Raw genomic sequence first — 26,433 nt, 5'->3', positions numbered from 1 at the left:
AGATACAGTAAGGTTACGTAATTTGCCCCAGGACTCACAGCTCAGAACTGATGGAATTGGAACACAGGCCCACGGATTCTGGCTCCCATGTACCTACTGCCTCTCACACTAGTCCCTGAAGCATCTGGTTCTCACCAACAGTAGCGCTAGCTCTCAGAGTCACTGGAAGAGCTGTGGTCATTCACAAATGTGGATGTTTAAAGTGATGGCTGATGTGGCGCTTAGAATAAAATATATATATATATATATATATATATGTATGTATGTATGTTTATGGTCAGGTAAATTTCTGTCTTTCCCGATTTGGCCAGTTTATAAATTTGTGTATTTATTTGAGAAAATCTAATTTAAAGCATGAATGATTTTGTGTTTGAGTGCTAAAGGGGAGGTCAGTAATGTACAAAGGGCAGACAGTAAATATTTTCACTTTTTAGACTGTAAGGTATCTATTGTAACAACTCAACTCTACTGTGTGGCAGGAAAGCAGCTGTAAACAATATGCAGATGAAAGAGAAACTGACATTGGCAGATTCACTAGGTCATTAGTAATTAAAACAGTGGTTTTTTTTCCTTTTTTTTTTTTTCTTTCTTTTTAGTTGCGAGAAACAAAGGATAAATGTACAGAGGCCTTGAGATGTGCTGAAAAAACACAGGATCACATCCAAAAGTATGATTTAAAGCAGCACAGAAAACAACTTAAATATAAAGCAGATAAACAGTATAATATGAGAATTAGATCAGTAATGATAATAAAAAACATCATTGTGAAGCTGGGTAACATTTCAGCTTTGAGCTGTTTTGAGATGCATAATTTTCCCCCATTATTTCCATATTTTGCACATTATCCACAAGTGAAAAGTGAAAGTGTTAGTCAGTGAGTCGTGTCCGACTCTTTACAAGTCCATGGATATAGCCCACCAGGCTCCTCTGTCCGTGGAATTCTCCAGGCAAGAATCCTGGAGTGGGTTGCCATTTCCTTGTCCAAGGGATCTTCCTGACTCGGGGATCGAACCTGGGTCTCCTGCATTGTCGGCAGATTCTTTACCGTCTGAGCCACCAGGGAAGCCAATTGTCCACAAAACACAACTGGAAAAACAGTGCGGTTGCCAGATCATTTACTTTTCAAAATTTTAAAAACCTATGTAATGGAACCTGCAGATATTTGTTCAGAAACAGTGTGGTATTTTAAAAATCTAAGTGTGAAGGACTGCCGTGACAGTCCACTGGTTAAAACCATGCCTTCCAATGCAGAGGGTTTGATCCCTGGTTGGGGAGCTAAGATCCCATGTGCCTCCCAGCCAAAAAACCAAAACATAAAAACAGAAGCAATATGGCAGTAAATCCATAAAGACTTTAAAAATGGTCCACATTCAAAGAAATCTTTAAACAAAAAACCCTATGTGTGAGAATCATTGTTTTAAAGTCTGCATTTTAGGCTTGAAATTGAAAATACCGAGTTACAAACTACAGTCAAAAAGCAAGCGGGCAGAATCAAACAGCTTCAGGAAAACCTGTTAAGCATAAGATCGGTAAGTCAACCTCTTAATTTCTGTCATACTGAGGAAGAGTTTTAACTTTTTAATAGTAATATATAAGAATATTTTGGACAATGTGAAAAGTCTCATTGATTAAAAAGTTTATGGTATTTTTACTGATACTGCTTGCTACTAATAGCATAATTACTCTTTAGAGAAGAAATGGACTGAATTCATAAAATTAATGATTTTTGTAGTAAGATTTTAATTTTAAAGATTGTGACAATCCAGTCCAAAAGCAATATTTTATATAGAAAATATTTTGTGTGTTCATTCCTCTGTCAAAATGAAATCAGGGTTTTTCCACTTTCTGGCTGTTATTAACAATGCTGCCTTGAACACTGGTACACAAACATCTGTTAGAGTCTAGAAATTTGAGTAATGATTTGATTGAGAATTCTGAGTATCTCTTGTAATCCTAACCCTTCTGTGAGATTTTTGAGAATGAATCATTTTTAATATTGTAGCTTATTCTCTTCACCAGGAATGAATACTACGTCTGTATAGACAGTGTTTCTGAAAGAATGCATTTTTCCTTTGTTGGATTTTTTTTTAAAGAGCTGGGGTATGTATGGGGATTTTTCAAACATTACTTTAGTAAGATGATATTTATCCTGGAATATCTTGAACCACTAATGAAAATTATTTTAGAGCATCTTTAGAAAGTAAAATGTAAATATAGCCACACTTTTAAAAAATTTCACTAGCATTTAGTATTTTATGTGTCAGTTCAGTTGCTCAGTCGTGTCCGACTCTGTGACCCCATGGACTGCAGCACACCAGGCTTCTCTGTCCATCACCAACTCCCAGAGCTTGCTCAAACTCATGTACATCGAGTTGGTGATGCCATCCAACCATTTAATCTGTCGTCCCCTTCTCTTCCTGCCTTCAATCACGCCCAGCATCAGGGTCTTTGGCAATGTCTCAGTTCTTCGCGTTGGAGCTACAGCTTCAGCATCAGTCCTTCCAATGAATATTCAGGACTGATTTCCTTTACGATTGACTGGTTTGATCTCCTTGCAGTCCAAGGGCCTCTCAAGAGTCTTCTCCAACACCACAATTCAAAAGAATGAATGCTTTGGTGCTCAGCTTTCTTGATGGTCCAAATTTCACATGCATCCGTGACTACTGGAAAAACCATAGCTTTGACTAGACAGATCTTTGTTGGCAAAGCAATGTCTCTGCTTTTTAACGTGCTGTCTAGGTTGATCATAGCTTTTCTCCCAAGGATTGAGGGTCTTTTAGTTTCATGACTGCAGTCACCATCTGCAGTGATTTTGGGCCCAAGAAAATAAAATCTGTCACTGTTTTCATTGTTTCCCCATCTATATGCCATGAAGTGATAGGACTGGATGCCATGATCTTCGTTTTTTGAATGCTGAGTTTTAAGCCAGATTTTTCACTTTCCTCTTTGCCTTTCTTCAAGAAGCTTTTTAGTTCCTCTTTGCTTTCTGCCATAAGGGTGGTGTCATCTGCATATCTGAGGTTATTTATATTACTCCCAGATATCTTGATTCCAGCTTGTACTTCCTCCAGCCTGGTATTTTGCATGATGTACTCTGCATAGAAGTTAAATAAGCAGGTGACAATATACAGCCTTGATGCATCTTTTCCCAATTTGGAACCAGTCCATTGTTCCATGTTTGATTCGAACTGTTGCTTCTTGAGCTACATACAGGTTTCTGAGGAAGCAGGTAAGGTGGTCTGGCATTCCCATCTCTTGAAGAATTTCCACAGTTTGTTATGATCCACACAGTCAAAGGCTTTGACATAGTCAATAAATCAGAAGTAGATGTTTTTCTGTAATTCTCTTGCTTTTTCTATGATTCAACAGATGGATGTTGGCAATTTGATCTCTAGTTCCTCTGCCTTTTCTAAATCCAACTTGTGCATCTGGAAGTTCTCATTTCACATACTGTCGAAGCCTCACTGGAAGAATTTTGAGCATTACTTTACTAGCATGTGAGTTGAGTGCAATTGTGCAATTGGTTGAACATTCTTTGGCATTGCTTTTCTTTGAGATTGGAATGAAAACTGACCTTTTCCAGTCCTGTGTCCATGGCTGAATTTTCCAGATTTGCTGGCATATTGAGTGCACCACTTTCAAAGCATCATCTATAGGATTTGAAATAAGTCAAATGGAATTCCTCACCTCCACTAGCTTTATTTGTAGTGACACTTCCTAAGGCCCACTTGACTTTGCAATCCAGGATGTCTGGCTCTAGGTAAGTGATCACACTGTTACGGTTATCTGAGTCATGGAGATCTTTTTTGTATAGTCCTTCTGTGTATTCTTGCCACCTCTTCTTAATATCTTCTGCTTCCGTTAGGTCCAAAAATTTCTGTCCTTTAATGTGCCCATCTTTGCGTGAAATGTTCCCTTGGTATCTCTAATTTTCTTGAATAGATCTCTAGTCTTTCCCATTCTATTGTTTCTCTTTATTTCTTTGCCTTGATCACTGAGGAAGGCTTTCTTATCTCTCCTTGCTATTCTTTGGAACTCTGCATTCAGATGATTGTATCTTTTCTTTTCTCCTTTGCCTTTAGCTTCTCTTCTTTTCTTAGCTATGTGTAAGTCCTCCTCAGACAACCATTTTGCCTTTTTGCATTTCTTTTTCTTGGGGATGGTCTTGATCACTGCCTCCTGTACAGTGTCACAAACCTCCATCCACAGTTCTTCAGGCACTATCAGATCTAATCCCTTGAATCTGTTTGTCACTTCCACTATATAATCATAAGGGATTTGATTAAGGTCATACCTGAGTGGTCTAGTGATTTTCTGTACTTTGTTCAATTTAAGTCTGAATTTCGCAATAAGGAGTTCATGATCTGAGCCAGTCAGCTCCCAGTCTTTTTTTTTTTTTTTTTGCTGATTGTACAGAGCTTCTCCATCTTTGGCTGCAAAGAATATAATCAGTCAGACTTTGGTATTGACCACTTGGTGATGTCCATGTGTAGAGTCGTCTCTTGTGTTGTTGGAAGAGGGTGTTTTGGTATGACCAGTGCAGACTCTTGGAGGGCACAAACAAAGCCTTGTGTGCACCAGGAGCCAGGAGAAAGGAGCAGTGTCCCCACAAGAGACTGAGCCAGACTTGCCTGTGAGTGTCCAGGTGTCTCCTGCAGAGGGGTGGGTCGACAGCGGCCTGCTGGGGGTCAGGGGCACTGAATACAGCAGTGCATGAACAAGTCCTTTTGAAAGAGGTGGCCATTACTGTCATTACCCCTACCATAGTTTGACCTCAGGCCAAACAACAGGGAGAGAACACAGGCCCACTCATCAACAAAAACTTGGATGAAAGATTTACTGAGCATGGCCCTGCCCATCAGAATAAGACCCCACAGTCAGTCTCTCCCATCAGGAAGCTTCTATAGGCCTCTATCCTTATCCCTCAGAGGGCAGACAGAATGAAAACCACAATCACAGAAAACTAACCAAACTGACCACATGGATCACGACCTTGTCTAACTCAATGAAACAACGAGCCATGCCATGTTGGGCCACCCAAGGTGGAAGGGTCGTTCTGGAGCACTCTGACACAACGTGGTCTGCTGGAGAAGGGAATGGCAAACCACTTGAGTATTATTGCCTTGAGAACCCCATGAACAGTATGAAAAGGCAAAAAAATAGGATACTGAAAGATGAACTCCCCAGGTTGATAGGTGCTCAATATGCTACTAGAGATCAGTGGAGAAATAACTCCAGAAAGAATGAAGAGATGGAGCCAAAACGAAAACAATGCCCAGTTTTGGATGTGACTGGTGATGGAAGCAGAGTCCGAAGCTGTAAAGAACAATACTGCATGGGAACCTGGAATGTGACGTCTATGAACCAGGGTGCATTGGAAGTGGTCAAACAGGAGATGGCAAGAGTGAACATTGACATTTTAGGAAAACTTCTCAAGCAGAGTTGGAAAAATATAAGAAACTCTACCTAGAAGAACTAAAAATTAGAAAGTCATTGGAAAATAAGCTAGACACGTAAGTCAAAACACACAATCACAAAATAAATTTAGTTCATTAATTTGTCTCTAAAGCCTAATTTTTATAGAGCCAGGTTCCTGAGATGAGTAGGAAGTGAAAGCTAACTAGATAGTCACTGCTAAAGGCACCCTAAGTCAAACTAGTAATACTATATCCTTGTAAGTTTTCCTACACTATGTAAAATCATGGTTGTGAAATCGGGGGAAATGAACATGGGGGTGACTGGCAGGATAATTCACAGAGTGCCTAAAAATAACATGGTGACCTGACTCAGGGCGGGTGTGGAAGATGCAAAGGGCAGATCGCAGCACCTCCAGTGCCTAGTCCAGGTTTCCCTACTATCTGAAAGCAGAGCATTCCTAGGAAGCCTTTCATAAGCCAAAACATCATAAACCAAAGAAGCAGGGACCCGAGGACACGTTCTGCTCGTAGATGCATAAAATGAATATGCACGAGTAAAGCACAGGTGCTCCCACACAAGGTTCAGGGGTGTGGAGACTTGACGCTGAGAGGTGGGGTGTCACTCCCGGGGAAGGAGCTCGGTGGGGCCAGTCTCCCTGCTTGTGGAACATGATGCCTCTCACTGTAAAAACATGCACTGAACATCGTTTCAGCTTTTTGCCTTCTTAAATGAAACCAAAAATCCTCTTCAGATTTTTTTTTTATTATTATGAAAAACAGGTGCCTATGTAGGCCCTTCGTAGAAGTGAAGTAACATAAAATGAACTTTGGAAAAGCAGGGGATGCTTGAAATTGTTCCTGGAGCTGTTTTAGCCCTTTTCAGTCTCACCCAATGACTTTCTCATCCTACCCTCGAGATTGTGGCTCTAGGTGATTCCTCAGAGCCAAATGCTTAATTTTTCTGAGGTCACGAGTGAAACATTTATACTAGGGTGGTGAAAGCAAATACTTGAACGTGGCTTTGAGGGATGGGGTGTTTCTTCATCCCTGAACTCTTTCCTGGAGGCAGGTGTGTCCCAGAGGGCATCAGATATCATTGTGAGGCCACATCCCTTTCTCTCTGACGCCCTTTCTCTCCTCTCCCAACTGTGACTTGTTAGTTGAGGAGCCCCAGACACATGTGTACTTCTTTAGAACATGTTTACAACTATCATTGTTTACAGGAGGTCTGCTCTGTGCTTTCAGTGTTCAGTTTAGTGGGACATTCCATTTACTATATGGCAACTTAAAAAATGCAAATCATTTAGGGAATCGTGCTGTAAAGAGCAATATTGCACAGGAACCTGGAATGTTAGGTCCATGAATCAAGGCAAATTGGAAGTGGTCAAACAGGAGATGGCAAGAGTGAACATCGACATTCTAGGAATCAGCGAACTGAAATGGACTGGAATGGGTGAATTTAACTCAGATGACCACTATATCTACTACTGTAGGCAGGAATCCCTTAGAAGAAATGGAGTAGCCATCATGGTCAACTAAAGAGTCCGAAATGCAGTACTTGGATGCAATCTCAAAAACAACAGAATGATCTCTGTTCGTTTCCAAGGCAAACCATTCAATATCACAGTAATCCAAATCTATGCCCCAACCAGTAATGCTGAAGAAGCTGAATGGTTCTATGAAGACCTACAAGACCTTTTAGAACTAACACCCAAAAAAGATGTCCTTTTCATTATAGGGGACTGGAATGCAAAAGAAGGAAGTCAAGAAACACCTGGAGTAACAGGCAAATTTGGCCTTGGAATACGGAATGAAGCAGGGCAAAGACTAATAAGAGTTTTGCCAAGAGAACGCACTGGTCATAAGACCCTGTTCCAACAACACAAGAGAAGACTCTACACATGGACATCACCAGATGGTCAACACCGAAATCAGATTGATTATATTCTTTGCAGCCAAAGATAGAAAAGCTCTGTACAGTCAGCAAAAACAAGACTGGGAGCTGACTGTAGCTCAGACCATGAACTCCTTATTGCCAAATTCAGACTGAAATTGAAGAAAGTAGGGAAAACCACTAGACCATTCAGGTATGACCTAAATCAAATCCTTTATCATTATACAGTGGAAGTGAGAAATAGATTTAAGGGACTAATCTGATGGACAGAATGCCTGATGAACTATGGACAGAGGTTCGTGACACTGTACAGGAGACAGGGATCAAGACCATCCCCATGGAAAAGAAATGCAAAAAAGCAAAATGACTGTCTGGGGAGGCCTTACAAATAGCTGTGAAAAGAGAAGCGAAAAGCAAAGGAGAAAAGCAAAGATATAAGCATCTGAATGCAGAGTTCCAAAGAATAGCAAGAAGATAAGAAAGCCTTCCTCAGCAATCAATGCAAAGAAATAGAGGAAAACAACAGAATGGGAACGACTAGAGATCTCTTCAAGAAAATCAGAGACACCAAGGGAACATTTCATGCAAAGATAGTCACAACAAAGGACAGACACGTATGGACCTAACAGAAGCAGAAGATATTAAGAAGAGGTGGCAAGAATACACAGAAGAACTGTACAAAAATGATCTTCACGACCAAGATAATCATGATAGTGTGATCACTCACCTAGAGACAGACATCCTGGAATGTGAAGTCAAGTGGGCCTTAGAAAGCATCACTATGAACAAAGCTAGTGGAGGTGATGGAATTCCAATTGAGCTATTTCAAATCCTGAAAGATGATGCTGTGAAAGTGCTGCAGTCAATATGCCAGCAAATTTGGAAAACTCAGTAGTGGCCACAGGACTGAAAAGATCAGTTTTCATTCCAATCCCAAAGAAAGGCAATGCAAAGAATGCTCAAACTACCGCACAATTGCACTCATCTCACACACTAGTAAAGTAATGCTCAAAATTCTCCAAGCCAGGCTTCAGCAATATGTGAACCATGAACTTCCAGATGTTCAAGCTGGTTTTAGAAAAGGCAGAGGAACCAGAGGTCAAATTGCCAGCATATGCTGGATCATGGAAAAAGGAAGAGAGTTCCAAAAAACTATCTGCTTTATTGACTATGCCAAAGCCTTTGACTGTGTGGATCACAATAAACTGTGGAAAATTCTGAAAGGATTTAGAATAGGATGGGAATACCAGACCACCTGACCTGCCTCTTGAGAAACCTGTATGCAGGTCAGGAAGCAACAGTTAGAACTGGACATGGAAAAACAGACTGGTTCCAAATAGGAAAAGGAGTACGTCAAGGCTGTATATTGTTGAGATAGAGACAAAAGTGAGCTTCATTTAAAATTTTTTCATGTTTGCTTGAACTACAAATTTAGAAACATTCTACAATTGCTCAGAAAAATATTTTTTGTAAATCTCCTTGCTTCTCATGAGGAGGGTAGGAGTTTAAGTCCTCCCCTTGAAACTTCAGGCTGAGGAAATGAAGTTCATCTGTAATTTCTGACCAGATTTATAGTTGAGATTACACTCATACTTTTTGTATACAGCAATTAACGATGAGAGCTCGGATAGAAGTAGGCTAAATAGTAAAGAGAGATCTTATTTGTGTTTTAAATTTTGTCCTAAATAACTCAAAATGTGGATAATTCATTGTGCTGACTCATTTTAATAAACCAGGTTTTATCAGGAGGAAACGAACATCCTTTTAAAACTCATCTCTTCAGTTTTGGCCTGCTTGATTCAACTAAAGATTTTCAAGTTTCCTGTCCTGTGTTTAAAAAATATCTATGCTTTATAAATTAACTATATCGACTGCTACAAATAGGAGTTTGATATTGATTTATTTTTGTTCACACATTTAAGACATATAATTTAAAACATTTATTAAATGCTACAAGAATTACTGAACTATGTAACAAGGTTTTACATATTCATTTTCTCTATGTTATAGTTAAAAATCTATATGTGTTTTCTTAATCTGAGGAAGTAGCTGGCATAGGACCCTAGACTCTTTTGTAGAATTGTAACTTTGACTACATCAATGACTCTCCTACCTTAAAAACAACCTTTCTTTTAAAAAAAACCTTCTGCACAGAACCATATTATATAAAAGAGACAAGTATAGAGTCATTTAGCTAAAGGAGTGGCCAGAGACCGTGCACCTGTGACTTCTCTGTTCCTCAACCCTTCAGTGACCCCCATGGGACCTTCCCCTTCTATGGGACATAGTTCAGAAACTAACACTGTGAGAGAATCCTTCTCGCTAAACACCTTTAGAATTAAAACTTGCCGGTACATTGTTTTCTTGTGTATGATTTTCTCACCTTTCTATGTCTCGCTAAATGGAAAAGTTTAAAGAAAACTGCAGATGTGTTCTTCTTATTAATATTCGACTTCAAACTACTTCATTTGAACATGATCCTCACCTAGAAATCAAAATAAAGGTCTTGGAAGTACATATTTAGGGCAGGAGCTGTTAAGGGAGAAGATGGTGATCTTGTGCATCATTACCAGGATTATGGGTCATTCCCTAATTCTCTGAAATTATGTGTACTCAATAGACTGATATTTATTATACTTTTTATCAGATTAATCTAAATAGCATTCCATATATATGTTCTCTGTTATCTAAAAGCAGAATAAGTAGGAATTCATTTTCTTTTATTTATGTGATTATTTTTCTACCTAAGTAATCTTCAAGTTAGGTCTAGTCTCAAAGTATTATTTAAATGTCACATGTAGGAAATTATATGTCATTCCTATGATAATATCTCTTGTTTAACTTAAACATAATATTTGACTTATTTCAGATGCAGCAGGAGTTGGACAGGATATAACTAGAGAACTAGAAGAAGGTATGTTGCCAAAACGTATGAATTAAATTTAGACATTGATTTCTGAAATACATGGTAAACAGTCAGTGGCATCTCTTTCCATTGTTTGGGTAACAGTTGCTATCTTAAATATTTTTTCTTACATATAGCTAATGAAAAATGTGAGAGCATGAGCAGTCATAGTGAAAAATTCCTTCTTCCTCATTTATTCACCATGTTCCATTGCTTGAAAAACAAGCCCAAAAGGTCTAGGTATTTCTTTTATTTCTGCTATTTCCTTCTTCTGCTGCCTCCATCCCTGTGGAACTATCCGCCTACACCCTGACACTATTCTCAGAATACGTGGAGTTCATCAGCGTCTCAAGTGTCTGACAGTGGTTACAGTTAGGAACCCAGGCTGAAGCAGTCATGTTTGTGTAGCTGTCACTTGGTGGTGACGTTAAAACTCCTCTGTCGCTGACTTTGTCACCAGTTTATCTTTCACGCTCAGGAAAAGCTCCAAACACCCACCTCATTTGGGTCCTGCCAAAGTAGTTGCCCTTATCTCTTACCACCCTCCTCTGCCCCTCAACTCTGCATCTAACCAGCCAGACTGTGTAGGATCCCACAGGTGCGCTTCCTCACCTCCGGTCTTTGTACATGTTTCTCCCCTCTACCTCTTGTACTTTCTCCTGTCCTTCAGATAGCTACTTACATATCACCTCCACCAAAAAGCTGGCAGTACTGACACAAGGCTGGCTGTCCCTTTTGAGTGCTCCTTGTGCCATCTTTTATATCTGTCTTAGTATTTATGACTCTGTGTGGAAATCGGCTGTTCATGTATTTTTCCAGTTTAGGGCATATCATTTTTCAGGGTGGACTGGGTCACCTTCATCTTGTAATTCCAGTGCTTGTCACAGCACCTCTGCACGTAGTTATCGAGTAAATGAATGAAGAATGAGAAAACCAGAAGCCCTGATACTCAGCCACACATGCGACCATGAGCGGATTATATAACTGTAATCTTGTTTTTTGTGTTGTGTCATCTATAGATATATTTCATTCTTCGGAACACTTGGAAAGGTCTCAGTTTTGTTTTGTTTTTGTTTTTCTTAACTAACACTTAGTTAACTCAAGTATTTTAGGTAAAGAATATAATTCTTTCCTTTTCCTTCCAGTTGATGCTGAATTTGCATCTAATTCCTTTAGAGTGTCTCCTTGAGGATCTACAGATGGGTCAAATGTATATGAGGACCTACTATGGAAAACATCACAAGAATATGTACAGACTTTGAAGAAAAAAGATATGATTTGAATGATGAATAGTAAAAGTTTCCCTACAGGACTGTTTACATGAAGTTTTCATTGTTTCCCATTAAACCTGATGAGAAATTCTTTATTAAAGGAAAATATTTTCATATTATGTGTGTATGATAACAATGTATATGGTATTTTAAGCGATGTTCCTCTGCATCTAACTTAGCAGACTTAAAAGCCAGCACTGTTGAGTTTTCCATATTCAAAGTGATACTGTTAGTCACTCAGCCATATCGACTCTTTGTGATCCCATGGACGAGCCCGCCAGGCTCCTCTGTCCATGGAATTCTCCAGGCAAGAATACTGGAGCAGGGAGCCATTCCCTTCTCCAGGGGATCTTCCAGTCCCAGGGATCAAACCCAGGTCACCTGAATTGCAGGTGGATTCTTTACCATTTGAGCGGCCCTTTATGAACTCAAACCCTAGTATCAGCTGTTTAAACAGCACCCAAACAACCAGACTTGTCATTAATATTTAGTGGTGTTGATTGATAGCTTTTTTGTATTTTCCAGTTTTTATCACTATATATAGATCTAAAGATTTAGATACTTATGGCTACCATCAATGTTATGGCTACCATCAATGTTTTGATGTACTACAACTTAACAGTGGCATAAAACTTACTATATGTAACTGTAAACATGGATTCATAGGTCTTCCTCATGAAGAAATAAGTTTTGCCTGAGTTTTTGCCTTTGCAATGAATTAACTTTTTTAAAAAATTTATTTTTAATTAGAGGATAATTACTTTACAATATTGTGATGGTTTCTGCCATACATTGACTTGAATCGGCCATAGGTATGCATATGTCCCCTCCCTCTTGAACCTCCCTGTCACCTTCCTCCCCATTCCACCCTTCTAGGTTGTCACAAAGCACCAACTTTGGGTTCCCTGCATCATACAGCAAATTCCAAAAAGACACATGTACCCCAGTGTTCACTGCAGCACTACTTACAATAGCTAGGACATGGAAGTAACCTAGGTGTCCATCAACAGATGAATGGATAAAGAAGCTGTATATTATTCAGCTATAAAAAGAAATGCATTTGAATTGGTTTTAATTGACTTCTGATTTACTTTTGGAAACCGTGTTAAAATGAGAGAAAAGTTCCAAGCACCAGACATTTTCGCAAAACTCCCCTATCTCCTCCTAAGGTACCATTTATATTTCCTAAATGTTTTTTGTTATAAGTGCCCCTCCTTCCCCAAGTCACCTGTTTTTCAGAAGATGCCATTATCTCCTACTCCCTGGCATTTATTAAGTAGTATATCAACTCCCGGTTGTAGTCACCCCCTCAAGTCACATTTCTTTGTGAACCTCTGCAGGTGGTTGTTATTGTTCTGTCGCTCAGTCACGTCCATCTCTTTGCGACCCCATGGACTGCAACATGCCAGGCTTCCCTGTCCTTCACCAGCTCCCGGAGTTTGCTCAAACTCAATGTCCATTTAGTCGAAGATGCCATCTAACTAGCTCATCCTCTGTCACCCCCTTCTCCTCCGGCCACAATCTTTCACAGCATCAGGGCCTTTTCCAGTAAGTCGGCTCTTCCCATCAAGTGGCCAAAGTATTGGAGCTTCAGCATCAGTCCTTCCAATGAATATTCAGGGTTGATCTCCTTTAGGATTGACTGGTTTGTTCTCCTTGCTGTCCAAGGGACTCTCAAGCACCACAGTTTGAAAGCATCAATTCTTCAGCACTCAGCCTTGTTTACGGTCCAACTCTCACATGTGTACATCATTCCTGGAAAGCTATTTAAATGTTTTTTTCTCATGGTTATCTGCTTTTGTCAATTTAATTGGCAGATTCCCAATAACTGAACCTAAGAGGGTGGAGGAAGTGTTTTCCTCACCAACAGTTCCAAGAGCTAACATGTTACTAATACTCACTTAATCCTTCATCCCCTTGTCTTTCTGTCCTCTCAGTGATCTGACTCAGCAGAACTCCAGTTTCATATGAGACTGATGATCCTTCTCCTCCATCACCCTCTCCAAGGGTCTCAGTGCTGCACTGCTCAGTGATCCTGCTACTTTTATTAATTTGTATCTTCTGATAAGGATTTCAGATCTCTTCTCTAGGAACTTCTCACCATGCTTCTCCCCTCTCACTTGTACCAGACAATCTGAGGTCCCACAAACTTCTTGAAAGGTTCACCTGTATCCCTAGCAGTTCTAGACTGTCTTCCCTTTCTTTCCTCAAAACTACTCCCAAGACACTGATGACTACCACATGGCTGAATCAAAGCCACACCTTTCCTGCCCTTGTCTATCTGAATTCCTCCTACCTCTTGGCGTTCACTCTAACTGACCTTTTGGAGACACTCCCTCCTTTTGGCTAGGCTTTCAGTATTCTTTCCTTTTATCCTGAAGGCACGGACAGGTCATTGTGATCAGAGACACAGTTCTTATTAAATATCTCACAGTAAACATACAGGCGTTGCCCCCTCGCCCAGGACTGCACCTGGGGCCGTGTGTTGAGAGCAGGTCAGTTGTTCCACAACAGCAGGTGCAGAACGGAAGAAAACCTTGTCCCTGCTGCTGAGAAGGGCCTTCTCCTCTCCTGGGAAGGATGTCCTCCTTACTCTGGCCTTTGGTACGTAAGTAAAGGTGTCACCCACCCCAAAAAGGGTCCTTCTGCCCAGTGTTTCTCCGCCAATGGAATGAGTTGTGTTGAGAAGCAAAGGAACTAAGAAGTGGGAGCACCCACTGTACAGTCCACACTCTCCAACAGGCCATGGGCGGGGCTGCTCCGTAGGGCTTTCATCAGCGGGGGAGTGGGTGGAGTTGGCGGGGTTCTGGGGAGCAGAGACAGGCTCAGCTGCTCCCAGTAATGGGGCTCACAAGGCTCATTGCCACCTTACATTAAGGTGGGTGCAGCGTCTCCGCACACGGCACCCCCAGCCCAAGCAAGAGCATCGGCCAAGCTGGTTCACACCAGGAACTGGGGTTTGAAGAGCCGGAAGCAAGGCCTCTGCAGGAAACACCCAGCAAGCAAGAGAAGCCAGACTACGCACAAGGGAAAGGAGGTTAGTATTTTTTTTTTTTTTTTTTTTTTATTGTGTGTCTGTTTTATTCATTTCTCTTGTAAAAAAAAACAAACCCAACTCAGAACATTTCGGATATTTAAGAGTTCTGTACATCAGGTCTATGTTTGAACTTGCAACTTAAATGGAAATAGGACATTGTAGCAAAATTCACAGGGTGGGATACCGAAGTCTGTTTGTTTATTTTTTTTTAAGCTGTCAAAAAAAGGTGAAATTTTCTTCCCTTTTCTCATAAAATAATTGATTCTCAGAAAAGAAACAAAAATGAAGTTGATGTCAGCCTGCTGTTTGTGTTACAAAGCATGAAGCAGTGGTTCTTGTATGTTACAGCTGAAGAACAAAATTAACAGACTGTCAAATTAACTCAGTCTCACGGCATCATACATCTCTAAGAAGCTTGCCAGAATTTTCTTCCTTAAGTCTTTTTTTTTTTTTTTTTTCATTGTCATGTTGATAAAGTCTCTTTTAATCTGGAACACTTTTACAGCCTTTCTTTGTTTTTTATGATATTACTTATTAGGATTTGTCTTACATACTGTGGTGCTCCCATGTTGGGTGGATATATATTTATAATTGTTATATCTTCTTCTTGGATTGATCCTTTGATCATTATGTAGTGACCTTCTTTGTCTCTTTTCACAGCCTTTGTTTTAAAGTCTAATTTATCTGATACGAGTATTGTGACTCCTGCTTTCTTTTGGTCCCAATTTGCATGGAAAATCTTTTTCCAGCCCTTCACTTTCAGTCTGTATGTGTCCCCTGTTTTGAGGTGGGTCTCTTGTAGACAACATATGTAGGGGTCTTGTTTTTGTATCCATTCACCCAGTCTTTGTCTTTTGATTGGGGCATTCAACCCATTTACATTTAAGGTAATTACTAATAAGTATGATCCCGTTGCCATTTACTTTATTGTTTTGGGTTCGAGTTTATACACCATTTTTGTGTTTCCTGTCTAGAGAATATCCTTTAGTATTTGTTGGAGAGCTGGTTTGGTGGTGCAGAATTCTCTCAGCTTTTGCTTGTCTGAAAAGCTTTTGATTTCTCCTTCATACTTGAATGATATCCTTGCTGGGTACAATAATCTGGGCTGTAGGTTATTTTCTTTCATCATTTTAAGTATGTCTTGCCATTCCCTCCTGGCTTGAAGAGTTTCTATTGAAAGATCAGCTGTTATCCTTATGGGAATTCCCTTGTGTGTTATTTGTTGTTTTTCCCTTGCTGCTTTTAATATTTGTTCTTTGTGTTTGATCTTTGTTAATTTGATTAATATGTGTCTTGGGGTGTTTCGCCTTGGGTTTATCCTGTTTGGGACTCTCTGGCTTTCTTGGACTTGGGTGATTATTTCCTTCCCCATTTTAGGGAAGTTTTCAACTATTATCTCCTCAAGTATTTTCTCATGGTCTTTCTTTTTGTCTTCTTCTTCTGGAACCCCTATGATTCGAATGTTGTAGCGTTTAATATTGTCCTGGAGGTCTCTGAGATTGTCCTCATTTCTTTTAATTCGTTTTTCTTTTATCCTCTCTGATTCATTTATTTCTACCATTCTATCTTCTAATTCACTAATCCTATCTTCTGCCTCTGTTATTCTACTATTTGTTGGCTCCAGAGTGTTTTTAATTTCATTTATTGCATTATTCATTATATATTGACTCTTTTTTTTTTTCTTCTAGGTCCTTGTTAAACCTTTCTTGCATCTTCTCAATCCTTGTCTCCAGGCTATTTATCTGTGATTCCATTTTAATTTCAAGATTTTGGATCAATTTCACTATCATTATTTGGAATTCTTTATCAGGTAGATTCCCTATCTCTTCCTCTTTTGTTTGGTTTGGTGGGCATTTATCCTGTTCCTTTATCTGCTGGGTATTCCTCTGTCTCTTCATCTTGTTTAAATTGCTGAATTTGGGAGTCCTTTCTGTATTCTGGCAGTTTGTGGAGTTCTCTTTATTGTGGCGTTTCCTCACTGTGTGTGGGTATGTAGAGGTGGCTTGTCAAGGTTTCCTGGTTAGGGAAGCTTGTGTCGGTGTTCTGGTAGGTGGAGCTGTATTTCTTCTCTTTGTTCAGTCGCGCTATGGGGAGGGAGGGAGGGATGCTGCAAACAAATGACACTGGCGTGCGCTCGCAGTGCCTCAGCCACACTGGGTCTGCCCCCGCTCACGGCGCGTGTAGCTTCCCTGCCCACACTGCTCAGGCTCTAGGTTGTTCCGCCGGGAACAATCCGAGGCTGGCCCTGGGTTGCATACGCGTCCCAGGTCCAAGCCGCTCAGGTTCAGGCACTCAGGCAGTCCTCAGAGGCGCAGACTCAGTTGGGGCTGCGTTTTGTGCTCTTCCCAGGTCCGAGCAGCTCAGGTGATGAGGTGTTTGGCGAGCGCCAATGCTGCGACTTATCGCCTCCCCGCCACTTGGTTATCTGGGTGTAAAACCGGCGCACCTTCTCAGGCAGATGTTGACCGTCCAGACCCCCAATAAGTTTTAGTTAGCAAAGAAGCCAGTTTTATAGATAATGTCTCTCTGGGGCTGCGATTGCCCCCTTCCGGCTCTGGCTGCCTGTCACCGGAGGGGGAAGGTTTGCAGCCGGCTACCTCTGTTTAGTCCTTTGTTCCGTGCGCGGGCTGGCGGTGTCTTAGGTTAGGGCTGGCTTTTCGCATGGTAGATATCCCACAGTCTGGTTTGCTAGCCCAAATTATTTCACTCAGATAGTGCTCAGGGTATTCAGGCCAGATTCTTACTCTCAGCGATGCAGCAGCCCGCGCCGCGCCTCCCTGCCCAGCCCCCGCTTGCTAATGGCGGATGCAGGCGTCTGCGCTGCTTCTCCGCTGGAGGAGTTACCGTAGGGCTCGCAATCTGCGAGTTTTAATTGTTTATTTATTTTTTCTCCCTGTTATGTTGTCCTCTGTGCTTCCAAAGCTCGGCAAGGATTCGGCAGTGAGAAGGTTTCCTGGTGTTTGGAAACTTCTCTCTTTTTAAGACTCCCTTCCCGGGACGGAATTCCGTCCATCCCTCTTTTGTCTCTTTTATTGTCTTTAATATTTTTTCCTACCTCCTTTCGAGGAGTTGGGTTGCTTTTCTGGGTGCCTGATGTCCTCTGCCGGCATTCAGAAGTTGTTTTGTGGAATTTACTCGACGTTTAAATGCTCTTTTGATGAATTTGTGGGGAGAAAGTGTTTTCCCCGTCCTACTCCTCCGCCATCTTGGCGCCTTCGGAGGTTAGTATTTTTATCCCTAATATTGTTTGTTTGTTTGTTTAACCTGGTAACTGTTTATGGGCTTTGCTGATAACAAAATCTCTCCAGGAGCCTGACCTGGAGTCTCCAAGGTTCTGGGCCTCATCCCTTCTTGAAATATAGATTCTTAGGGAGATGGAGCACCTTGGGGGGACCTACTCTGGGCTGTAGGTCTCTCCTGCTCCTTGGGGAGATGAGACTATGAATTCTTTCAGATCGGAGCTATTAGATGAACGGTTGCAGATGTCTGCGCTGAAGAGTCTCAGAAGATCTGGGCTTTTTACAAAACCACTGAGAAATCCCAGGGAAGTTTATTTCCCCACAATTTCCCTCCTTGTTCCTAGAAGAGTTTTAGGCCGCAATTCAGCCACTGTAACCAGTCCAAGGAAACTTGAAGTTGATGGGCACCAAATCCTTTTGGCTTGTCTTGGGCAACATTTAATCAGCAAGACCCTTACTGAGCAAAAGAAATTGGTCTCAGCCGCAGTCCCCCAAGTCTTAGATTCAGGAATCTAAGTCCCCCCAAATTTTAGGGACTATTTTGGGAAGCAAGGTGGCTTCCTCCTTGTGTTTCTGTATTAACCTTTTCTACCTGATCCAGGGCATTGTAGGGAAGCAAAATTTGTCACCCCAAAATGTGTCTCTTTGGCAAGAGAATGATTTTAGGCAGAATATTTTTAAGAAACAAAAGACTCAAAGCCTTTCTTTTGACCGCCTCCTTAAATGTTGAATAGTTTAGATAAAGGGGCTGGCCCAGGAAGACAGCTACTATGAGAGATACTGAGAAAAAATGTGGGCCAGGTGTGGTCAGGGGAACTGCAAATATTTACAGAGAGTTCCAAACACTTGCTTTTCCATCTCCATGTGAATCACCTTCCTCCACATTCTAGTCCCAAACCAGTACCCACAGCATCCTCCTCTGTCTCTAGCTGAAGATGGCATTTAAGGTGAGGGTTTCAACCATTCTGGTGAGTTACTCACATTTTCTGGTTCTCACCCATGTATACAGAAGTATACATGTTGTTAACCTTTTGTTTGCTTTTCTCCTGTTAATCTGTCTCATGTTAAGTCGCTTCTTAACCAGCCAGATGAACCTAGAAGGATAGTTTTTGTCCTCCCCCACAGGACACACCTGAGTACAGGGAGCTATGCTCATTTACAACTGGCAGAGACTTTGCCTCGTCTGCAAGGAAGAGATCTCTGGTAAACTGTTACGTATACAGCAGCACCAGCCAGTGAGCTAACGCTCACTTGAAGGCCTTAGACATAAGTAGCACCATCCTGTTACCAAGTCCTGTTGCTTCCTACAGGATGGGCCGATAAATCAAGAGATGAATTATTGGGGCAAGGAATAGCAACTTTGTTTGGAAAGCTGGTAGATCAACTTAATGGTGGACTCATGTCCCGTAAGAACCATCTTGCCTGAGTTAGAATTCAGGCTTGGTTTACACTAAAAGGAGAAAGAGTAAAGTCAAACCTTTCCTGGTTCCCATCAGCCTCTGAAGGGAATGTGTTAATTCCCTTCCTGCAGTCATTGACAGGCGGGCTTGGTCAGGTTGTTTCCTGGGAGGTAAACACAGGTGTTTAAGCTTAATCCTTATTATGCGGGAGGCAAGGCTCCCAGCGATGAGCAACTATGTATCATATAAGCATAAAGGCAACATCCCTTTAGTGCTGAACTTGTAATAGAATACAAAAGGGTCTTCCCTGTTACAGTTGTTCACTTCAGCAGAAGTCAGGGACAGATTTCATACTGCCTTTTGTGAAAGAAAAACCATGGAGTCGGTAACGTTCCCTAATTTGAACAAACTCCATGAGATAGTGAAGGATAGGAAAGCCTGGCGTGCTGCAGTCCATTGGGTCACAAAGAGTTGAACATGACTTAGCCACTCAACGACAATAATGCTCCCTAAAGAGCTCTCTGAAACAGAGCCAGGAGGCCATTAACGAGTGTGACACAGGCATGTCTCAGCCTAGATGGAATCTGACCTTCCAATCATTTGTTGTCCTAATGAAGTCCTCCAGAATATCTGCCAAAAACTCAAGCTACTTCTTGGACCACCCCTCCCCTAAATAACTTGTGATTCCGTAAGGACAAATATTTCCTGGCTTGTATCAGAGTCGTTCACAGTTCTCATCAGGCAATTTTTGACAACCTGTGGCCTTTTGTCTTCATAAACCCCTGACTCCTTTTTGGAACACTCTTTCAGTTTAACCTGAATCTCTGTTTCCCAAATTGCAATTTTTCCCTTCCAGTTTTATTGAGATGTAATTAACATGCAGCAGTGTATAAGTTTAAGGTGTAGAGCATAATGATTTGACTTACAAGATGACTACCACAATGTATTTTACTATAATAAACATAACTATATTCCTGCTGCCTGGATATAGTGAAACATAACTAGAACCACACTGCTAGAATACAGTAGAATTTTTAAGGTTCTCCAGAGGGGGAATAAAGACAGTAGGGGATTCGCTATTTATCTATCCGTCTGTCAGGAGACCTGAAATCTGTAGAGTGAGCCAGCAGACTGGAGATTCAGGGAAGAGTTGATGTTGCAGTCTTGAACCTGAATCCCCAGAACAATAGTCTGGAAACTCAGCCAGGGTTTCTATGCTTCAGACTTGAACTCCTTCCACTTTTCGGTCACCAAGTTGTGTTCCACTCTTTGCGACCCCATGGACTGCAGTCTTCAGGGCTCCTCTGTCCTCCACTGTCTTTTGGAGTTAGCTCCAATTCATGTCCACTGAGTCGGTGACGCCATCCAAGCATCTTGTCCTGTGCTGCCCCTTTCTCTTCCCGCCTTCAGTCCTTCCCAGCATTAGGGTCTTTTCCGAGCAATCGCTCTTTGCATCAGGTGGCCCAAATATTGGAGCTTCAGTTTCAGTATCAGTCCTTCCAATGAATATTCAGGGTTGATTTCCTTTTGGATTGACTGGTTTGATCTCCTTGCAGTCCAAAGGACTCTCAAGAGTCTTCTCTAGCACAATTTGAAAACATCCTTCCACTTTGAGGAACCTCAATATTTGGGCTTGCAGTCTTCAGCTGATTGGATGAGGCCCATGGACATTATGGGGGGAAATCAGTTTTATTCAAAGTTACTGCTTTAAATACTAATCACACCTAAAATACACCTTCACAAAAACATCTAAACTGACTTTGCAAAAAATGAATGCATTTCTTGGTAAACTAGAAATAAGAAAAATATGTGGGTTAGGTTTCCTAAGGACAAAAATAATTTTAAAAAAAAACGTATATTATTGGAGCATAGCCAACGAACAATGTGGTGAGTTTCAGGTGCACAGCAGAGTGACTCAGCCACACATATACATGCATTCATTCTCCCCCAAATTCAGGGAAGGGTTCTTAAAGGCACCGTTGGGGGTGAGGGTGTGAGATGCCTGATAGCTGGTGTACATCCTTCTGGATTGGTTGGTGGTGAGCTAAGCGGGTGGTTTTAGGAGTCAGTATCATCAACCACCAGGTTTCAACTGGTCTGGGGTCTACATAGGTATAGTCAGCATGCGGTTAACTTCTTCCACCTGGTGGGGGTTTCAGTCTCTGCAGAACTCCAGGATATGGCTCAGAATGTTATCTACAGCCCTTGAGGAGGAGCTGACTTTGATGTTTTAACTATTGTTATTTTGTCTTGGACCGTTTTCATTTATTTCAGCATTTTCGCACTTCTCTGATTACGTTTGCTCTTTGGGACTTGGGCAAAGCCTCAGAGGCTAAAGCTTTTCTACCAACAAGAGGCAGGTGCCATGGGGAGGTCTTCACAGTGTTCTGCTCCATGTCCATTAGTTTTTCTTTTTAGTGTGTCCCCCTTTATTTTAAATAGATTCAAGAGGTGGGGGGAATGTTCCTAGTTAGGAGGCTTTCATTCGTTACCCACCTAGTCTGAAAAGTCTAGAAAAATCTATCTTCTTAAAATACTCTGTGTATCATATTCCCCCACCTCAGCTATTGAGTGAGTATCATGTCCTTCAGAAGCTGCACACCAAACCAACCAAGTCCAGAGTCTAGTCTCTGCTGGATGCTAGAAATTCGAAAACCAACAAAATGTGGCTTCTTCTCTCTCGTGCGTTGTTACTGGTTGTCATTGGGCCCCTCAATGCTCATGACCCATTGGACTGAATAAAGGTACTTTAGGAAACTGCAAATTTAATGGAAGGAAGTCATACGAATGACCCCTTAGAATCTGAGATACTTATTAGGAGTTGGAGAGATTTGTTCTAAAGAGATATAAAGCCTTGTTCCAGCAGGAAACAATTTTTTAAAAATTTCACTGAAGTATATTTGACTCACGGTGTTGTGTTAGTTTCAGGTGTCCAGCAAAGTGAATCCATTCTATATACATACATATCTCCATTCTTTTCAGATTCTTTTCCCATATAGGTTATTATATAAAACTGAGTAGAGCTCTCTGTGATATACAATAGGTCCTCGTTGGTTATCTGTTTTATGTGTTGTTGTTGTCGTTCAGGGGGTCAGTCTTCTCCAAGTCTTTGTGACCCCATGGACTGCAGCACACCAGGCTTCCCTGTCCTTCACCATCTCCCAGAGCTTGCTCAAACCCATGTCCATTGAGTTGATGATGCCATCCAACCATCTAGTCCTCTGTCATCCCCTTCTCCTCCTGCCTTCAGTCTTTCCCAGCATCAGGGTCTTTTCTATTAAGTTGGCTCTTTGCATTAGGTGGCCAAAATATTGGAGGTTCAGTTTCAGCATCAGTCCTTCCAGTGAATATTCAGGATTGATTTCCTTTAGGATTGACTGGTTAGATCTCCTTGCAGTCCAAGGGACTCTCAAGAGTCTTCACCAGCACCATGGCTCAAAAGCATCAGTTCTCTGGTGCTCAGCCTTCTTTATGGTCCAACTCTCACATCCATACATGACTACTGGAAAATCAGTTCAGTTTAGTCATTCAGTCGTGTCTGACTCTGTGACCCTATGGACTGCAGCAAGCCAGGCTTCCCTGTCCATCACTAACTCCTGGAGCTTGCTCAAACTCATGTCCATCGAGTTGGTGATGTCATCCAACCATCTCATTCTGAAATCCCCTTCTCCTCCTCCCTTCAATCCTTCCCAGCATCAGGGTCTTTTCTAATGAGTCAGTTCTTCACATCAGGTGGCCAAAGTATTGGAGCTTCAGCTTCAGCATCAGTCCTTTCAGGACTGATTTTCAGTCCTAAATATTCAGGACTGATTTCCTTTAAGATTGACTAGTTTGATCTCCTTGCAGTCCAAGGGACTCGCAAGAGTCTTCTCTTTTGAACACCTCAGTTCAAAAGCATCAATTCTTCCGCTCTCAGCTCTTCTTTATGGTCCAACTCTCACATCCATACATGACTACTGCAAAAACCATGCCTTTGACTAAACAGGACTGCTTTGGTATTAACTACCAACACTGTTTCATTTTTTTGTTTAATTTTTTATTTTTTATCAGGGTATAGCTGATTAACAGTGTTGTGATAGTTTCAGGTGAACAGTAAAGAGACTCAGCTATAGATATAATACATGTATCCATTCTCCCCCTTGGAGAAGACTCTTGAGAATCTCTTGGACAGTCAGGAGATCAAACCAGTCAATCCTAAAGGAAATCACCCCTTAATATTCATTGGAAGGACTGACGATGAAGCTCCAATACTCTGGCTACCTGATGTGAAGAGCTGACTCATTGGAAAAGACCCTGATGCTGGGAAAGAATGAAAGCAGGAGGAGAAGGGGATGACAGAAAATGAGATGGTTGCATGGCATCACTGACTCAATGGACATGAGTTTAAGCAAGCTCCAGGAGATGGTCAAGGATAGGGAAGCCTGGCATGCTGCAGTCCATGGTGTCACACAGAGTTGGACACGGATGAGCAACTGAACAATTCTCCCCCAAACCCCTCTCCTATCCAGGCTGCCACATAACATTGAGCAGACTTCCCTGTGCTATACAGTAGGTCCTTGTTGGGATAGCTAGTGAGTTTGAGACAGTCATGTACACACTGCTGTATTTAAAATGTTTTGCTTTTTTTAGTTTTGGTAATGTAGTAATGAGAGTGAACGAAAAATCAAAAAGGAGAAACCAAGATACATGAAGGCTAGAATCTTGAAGAAGTGCTTTACAGAGGGAACAAATCCAGGGTAGAAGGGACATGAGAAAGCCAGTAAGGTGAGAACGGGCAAAATGTCTTGCTGTAACTGCACTTCCTGAGCACAGAGTCAAATGAGACTTGCCCTTCTGATGGTTGTTTGGGGAGGCTGTTTCTTTATCCACAGAACTGTTTTTAAAAAGGTAATACGCCTCCACTATCTTTGGACCAGCAGAAGAAAATGTCTTGGGCTCAGTCACAGCCAAAGCCCAAACCTCAAAACGTAAGCAGGCGTATTCCCCCATGCCAGAGGGCAAGATGCACTTTACTTAGCTGTATCTTTCTGATGTTCTTCTTGTTTATGTAAGATCAGGAATCCCTTGTGGATTCATTCAGGAACTTTATCATGGTATGAAACTTCAGGTGTTCAAATGTCTACGGAGGTGGACAGTCAGTACTGAAGATTGTGTGCATCTATTAATAACAGAATGCAATTGCTTTGCATAATGGTTACAGGTGAGCATGGTGACTGTGGAGGTCATGTGATAAAACTACACAGAGGACCCCACACACCTGTGCTGATCTATGTACCTGTGAAATGGGAGTAAGGGCCCTGATAGTAGCAATGTCATAGCAGTGTCAGTTTCTTCTTGTGACTGTACTCTAGTTGTAAGACATTCACTTTGGGGCAAGATGGAGAAAAGGTGCATGGGACTTCCCAGCTGTCTTTGCAAATTTCCGATAAGCTATAACTAGGAATTTCAAAACAGAAAATTAGAACAATGTCATCTGTGCAATAATCATTTAGCGAGATGTTTCCAGAAAAACATGACACCTGGGACCCTTGCTACAGGCAGTAAGTGAATGAGTGATAGTCGCTCAGTAGTGTCCAAATCTGAGACCCCATGGACTGTAGCCTGCCAGGCTCCTCTGTCCATGGAATTCTCCAGGCAAGAATACTGAAGTGGGTTGCCATTTCCTTCTCCAGGGGATCTGAACATGTTCCTTACAGCTCTCTGCTCTATCATGGGAGGCAGTCTGAAACAGAAGGCTGGAGCAGTTAACCCCACAAGGACAGCAATGACGGTTCTGTAGGGGAAGCCTGAGAGGCTATGGTGTGGAGGCTGACCAAGCGTGGGAATCTGAAATCGGCAGGAAAGGGTGGGGGTCTCTCTGCAGGGCCCACCACTTACCAGTCGGCCTTCCAAGCAGTCGACGGCGGCCCCCGGGCCAGCAGGTACCGCACGCAGTCCGGGTGTCCCATGGAGGCAGCCTCGTGCAGAGAGAGCCCGCTTGTAGTCCTGGTGGACGGCTTCGATGTCCAGGTCCCAGATAGGCCAAGATGTCCCAGAGGCTGTGGCACGTAGCGTGTGCAGGAGGGTATCTCCGGCAGGTCCTGCGCAGCCCGCGCGCCCAGCCGCGTGCAGCTCCTCTCATCCAGCACCAACCAGCACAGCCGCCGCTGAACCCGGAGCGCGGTCATGGCCATGGGCTCGGGTCCGGCGGGAACGCTTGGCGACCCTCCCCTGGGCCCGCCCCGCGATCCTCCTCCACCCTGCCTGTCAGGACCCTTCCCCAGACGCCCCGACCTTCCCCCATACCCTCAGGTTACCCTCAGGTTCCGAGCTGACCACGCATTATACTTGAGGGCCTTTGTACTCTGTGTTTGCAGATTCCCTTTTCATCCTCCTGAGCCTCTCCGTGTGATGAAACCCGACTTCCACCACTCCACTGCCATGCGTTTCTTTTGTGTTCCTGGATCCTGCTCACCTTGTGAGGCTGATCTCTTCATAAAGCCTTTTTCATCATTCCTAACTGGTCACTTGTCTTTACTCCCATAGCATTTCATAAGTGCGTTTGTGTAGCACCTGTCATGCCTTATGTATAGTAACTTGTGTGTGCTTTGAGAGCTACCTTGTGGACAGGTGAAATTATTCATTTTTAAATCTGCCGTGTCTCAAGTAGCATGTGACCCCAGAGATGCCAAGAGAGGGAGCCCTCGAGATGTTTTTTATGAATCTGGGGCATCATAGGTACTTACATTTGGTTGTGGGATGAACTGACAGTAGAAAAAGCCTTTCAAATCTTTAGAAATACAGTCTAGTCCGTACATCACGATCATTTTCTTGTTTTTCCTTTCTTTCTCCATTCCTGAAACACACATAGGGAAAAAAGCTCTCTCCATCCTTGCTTGCTGTAGTAAGTGGTTGCTGTTCCACGAGAGGAGCAGGTATTTGTAGGCATCAGAGACCCTAACTGGGGACCTCTGAGAGTAGGCCTTTGGGTTTGTAGGGAAAGAGGGACTTGGCTCTACATTGAGAGCAAGTCCTTGGAGGAGCTAGCACGTTTGCTTCTCATACAGCTCAAACTTCCAATGAATTCAAAAATATTTAGAGCTTTTTCCATTTTGAGTGTATAGTATCTAGTGATGTCATGTTTACACTTTCCTGATGGGCATCCCTGGTGGCTCAGACAGTCGAGAATCTGCCTGTAATGCAGGAGACACAGGTCCGATCCCTGGGTCAGGAGGATCCCCTGGAAGAGGGCATGGCTACACACTCCAGTATTTTTGCTTGAAGAATTCCA

General features: G+C 42.2%; 1 protein-coding gene and 1 long non-coding RNA gene across 9 annotated transcripts in view; one reads left to right on the top strand and one right to left on the bottom strand.

Annotated features, from left to right (window-relative positions):
* Window positions 1–596: 596 nt before the first annotated feature.
* Window positions 597–11,606, top strand: LOC147361141 (uncharacterized). Its single transcript, XR_015139825.1, has 3 exons — window positions 597–1,529; window positions 10,181–10,225; window positions 11,362–11,606. It is a non-coding gene; the product is annotated as an uncharacterized LOC147361141 (long non-coding RNA).
* The window catches only part of LOC147361140 (ankyrin repeat domain-containing protein 26-like), a 30,119-nt gene continuing 4,393 nt past the window's right edge, over window positions 708–26,433 (bottom strand). For 3 of the 8 annotated variants that reach the window (XR_015139805.1, XR_015139808.1, XR_015139806.1), the window contains 2 exons: window positions 25,889–25,998; window positions 23,847–25,309 (listed from right to left, as the gene is read on the bottom strand). Coding sequence is in view for 3 of the 8 variants with exons in the window: in XM_086334764.1 (XP_086190890.1) it covers window positions 894–1,086; window positions 25,041–25,309; window positions 25,889–25,998 (572 nt within the window). In the remaining 5 variants the exon portion in view is untranslated. Of the gene's footprint in view, window positions 1,087–23,177; window positions 23,463–23,846; window positions 25,999–26,433 lie in introns of those variants that run through there. The other 5 variants (XR_015139807.1, XM_086334766.1, XM_086334764.1 and 2 more) reach the window with 4 other exon arrangements.

This window comes from Bos grunniens, chromosome 13, assembly GCF_055505025.1.
Source record: "Bos grunniens cultivar Pamir isolate PY7600 chromosome 13, Bosgru_T2T1.0, whole genome shotgun sequence".
Taxonomy (NCBI): Eukaryota; Metazoa; Chordata; class Mammalia; order Artiodactyla; family Bovidae; genus Bos; species Bos grunniens.
Note: the sequence above shows the minus strand (reverse complement) of the source record. Positions and strands in the feature narration are given on the sequence as shown.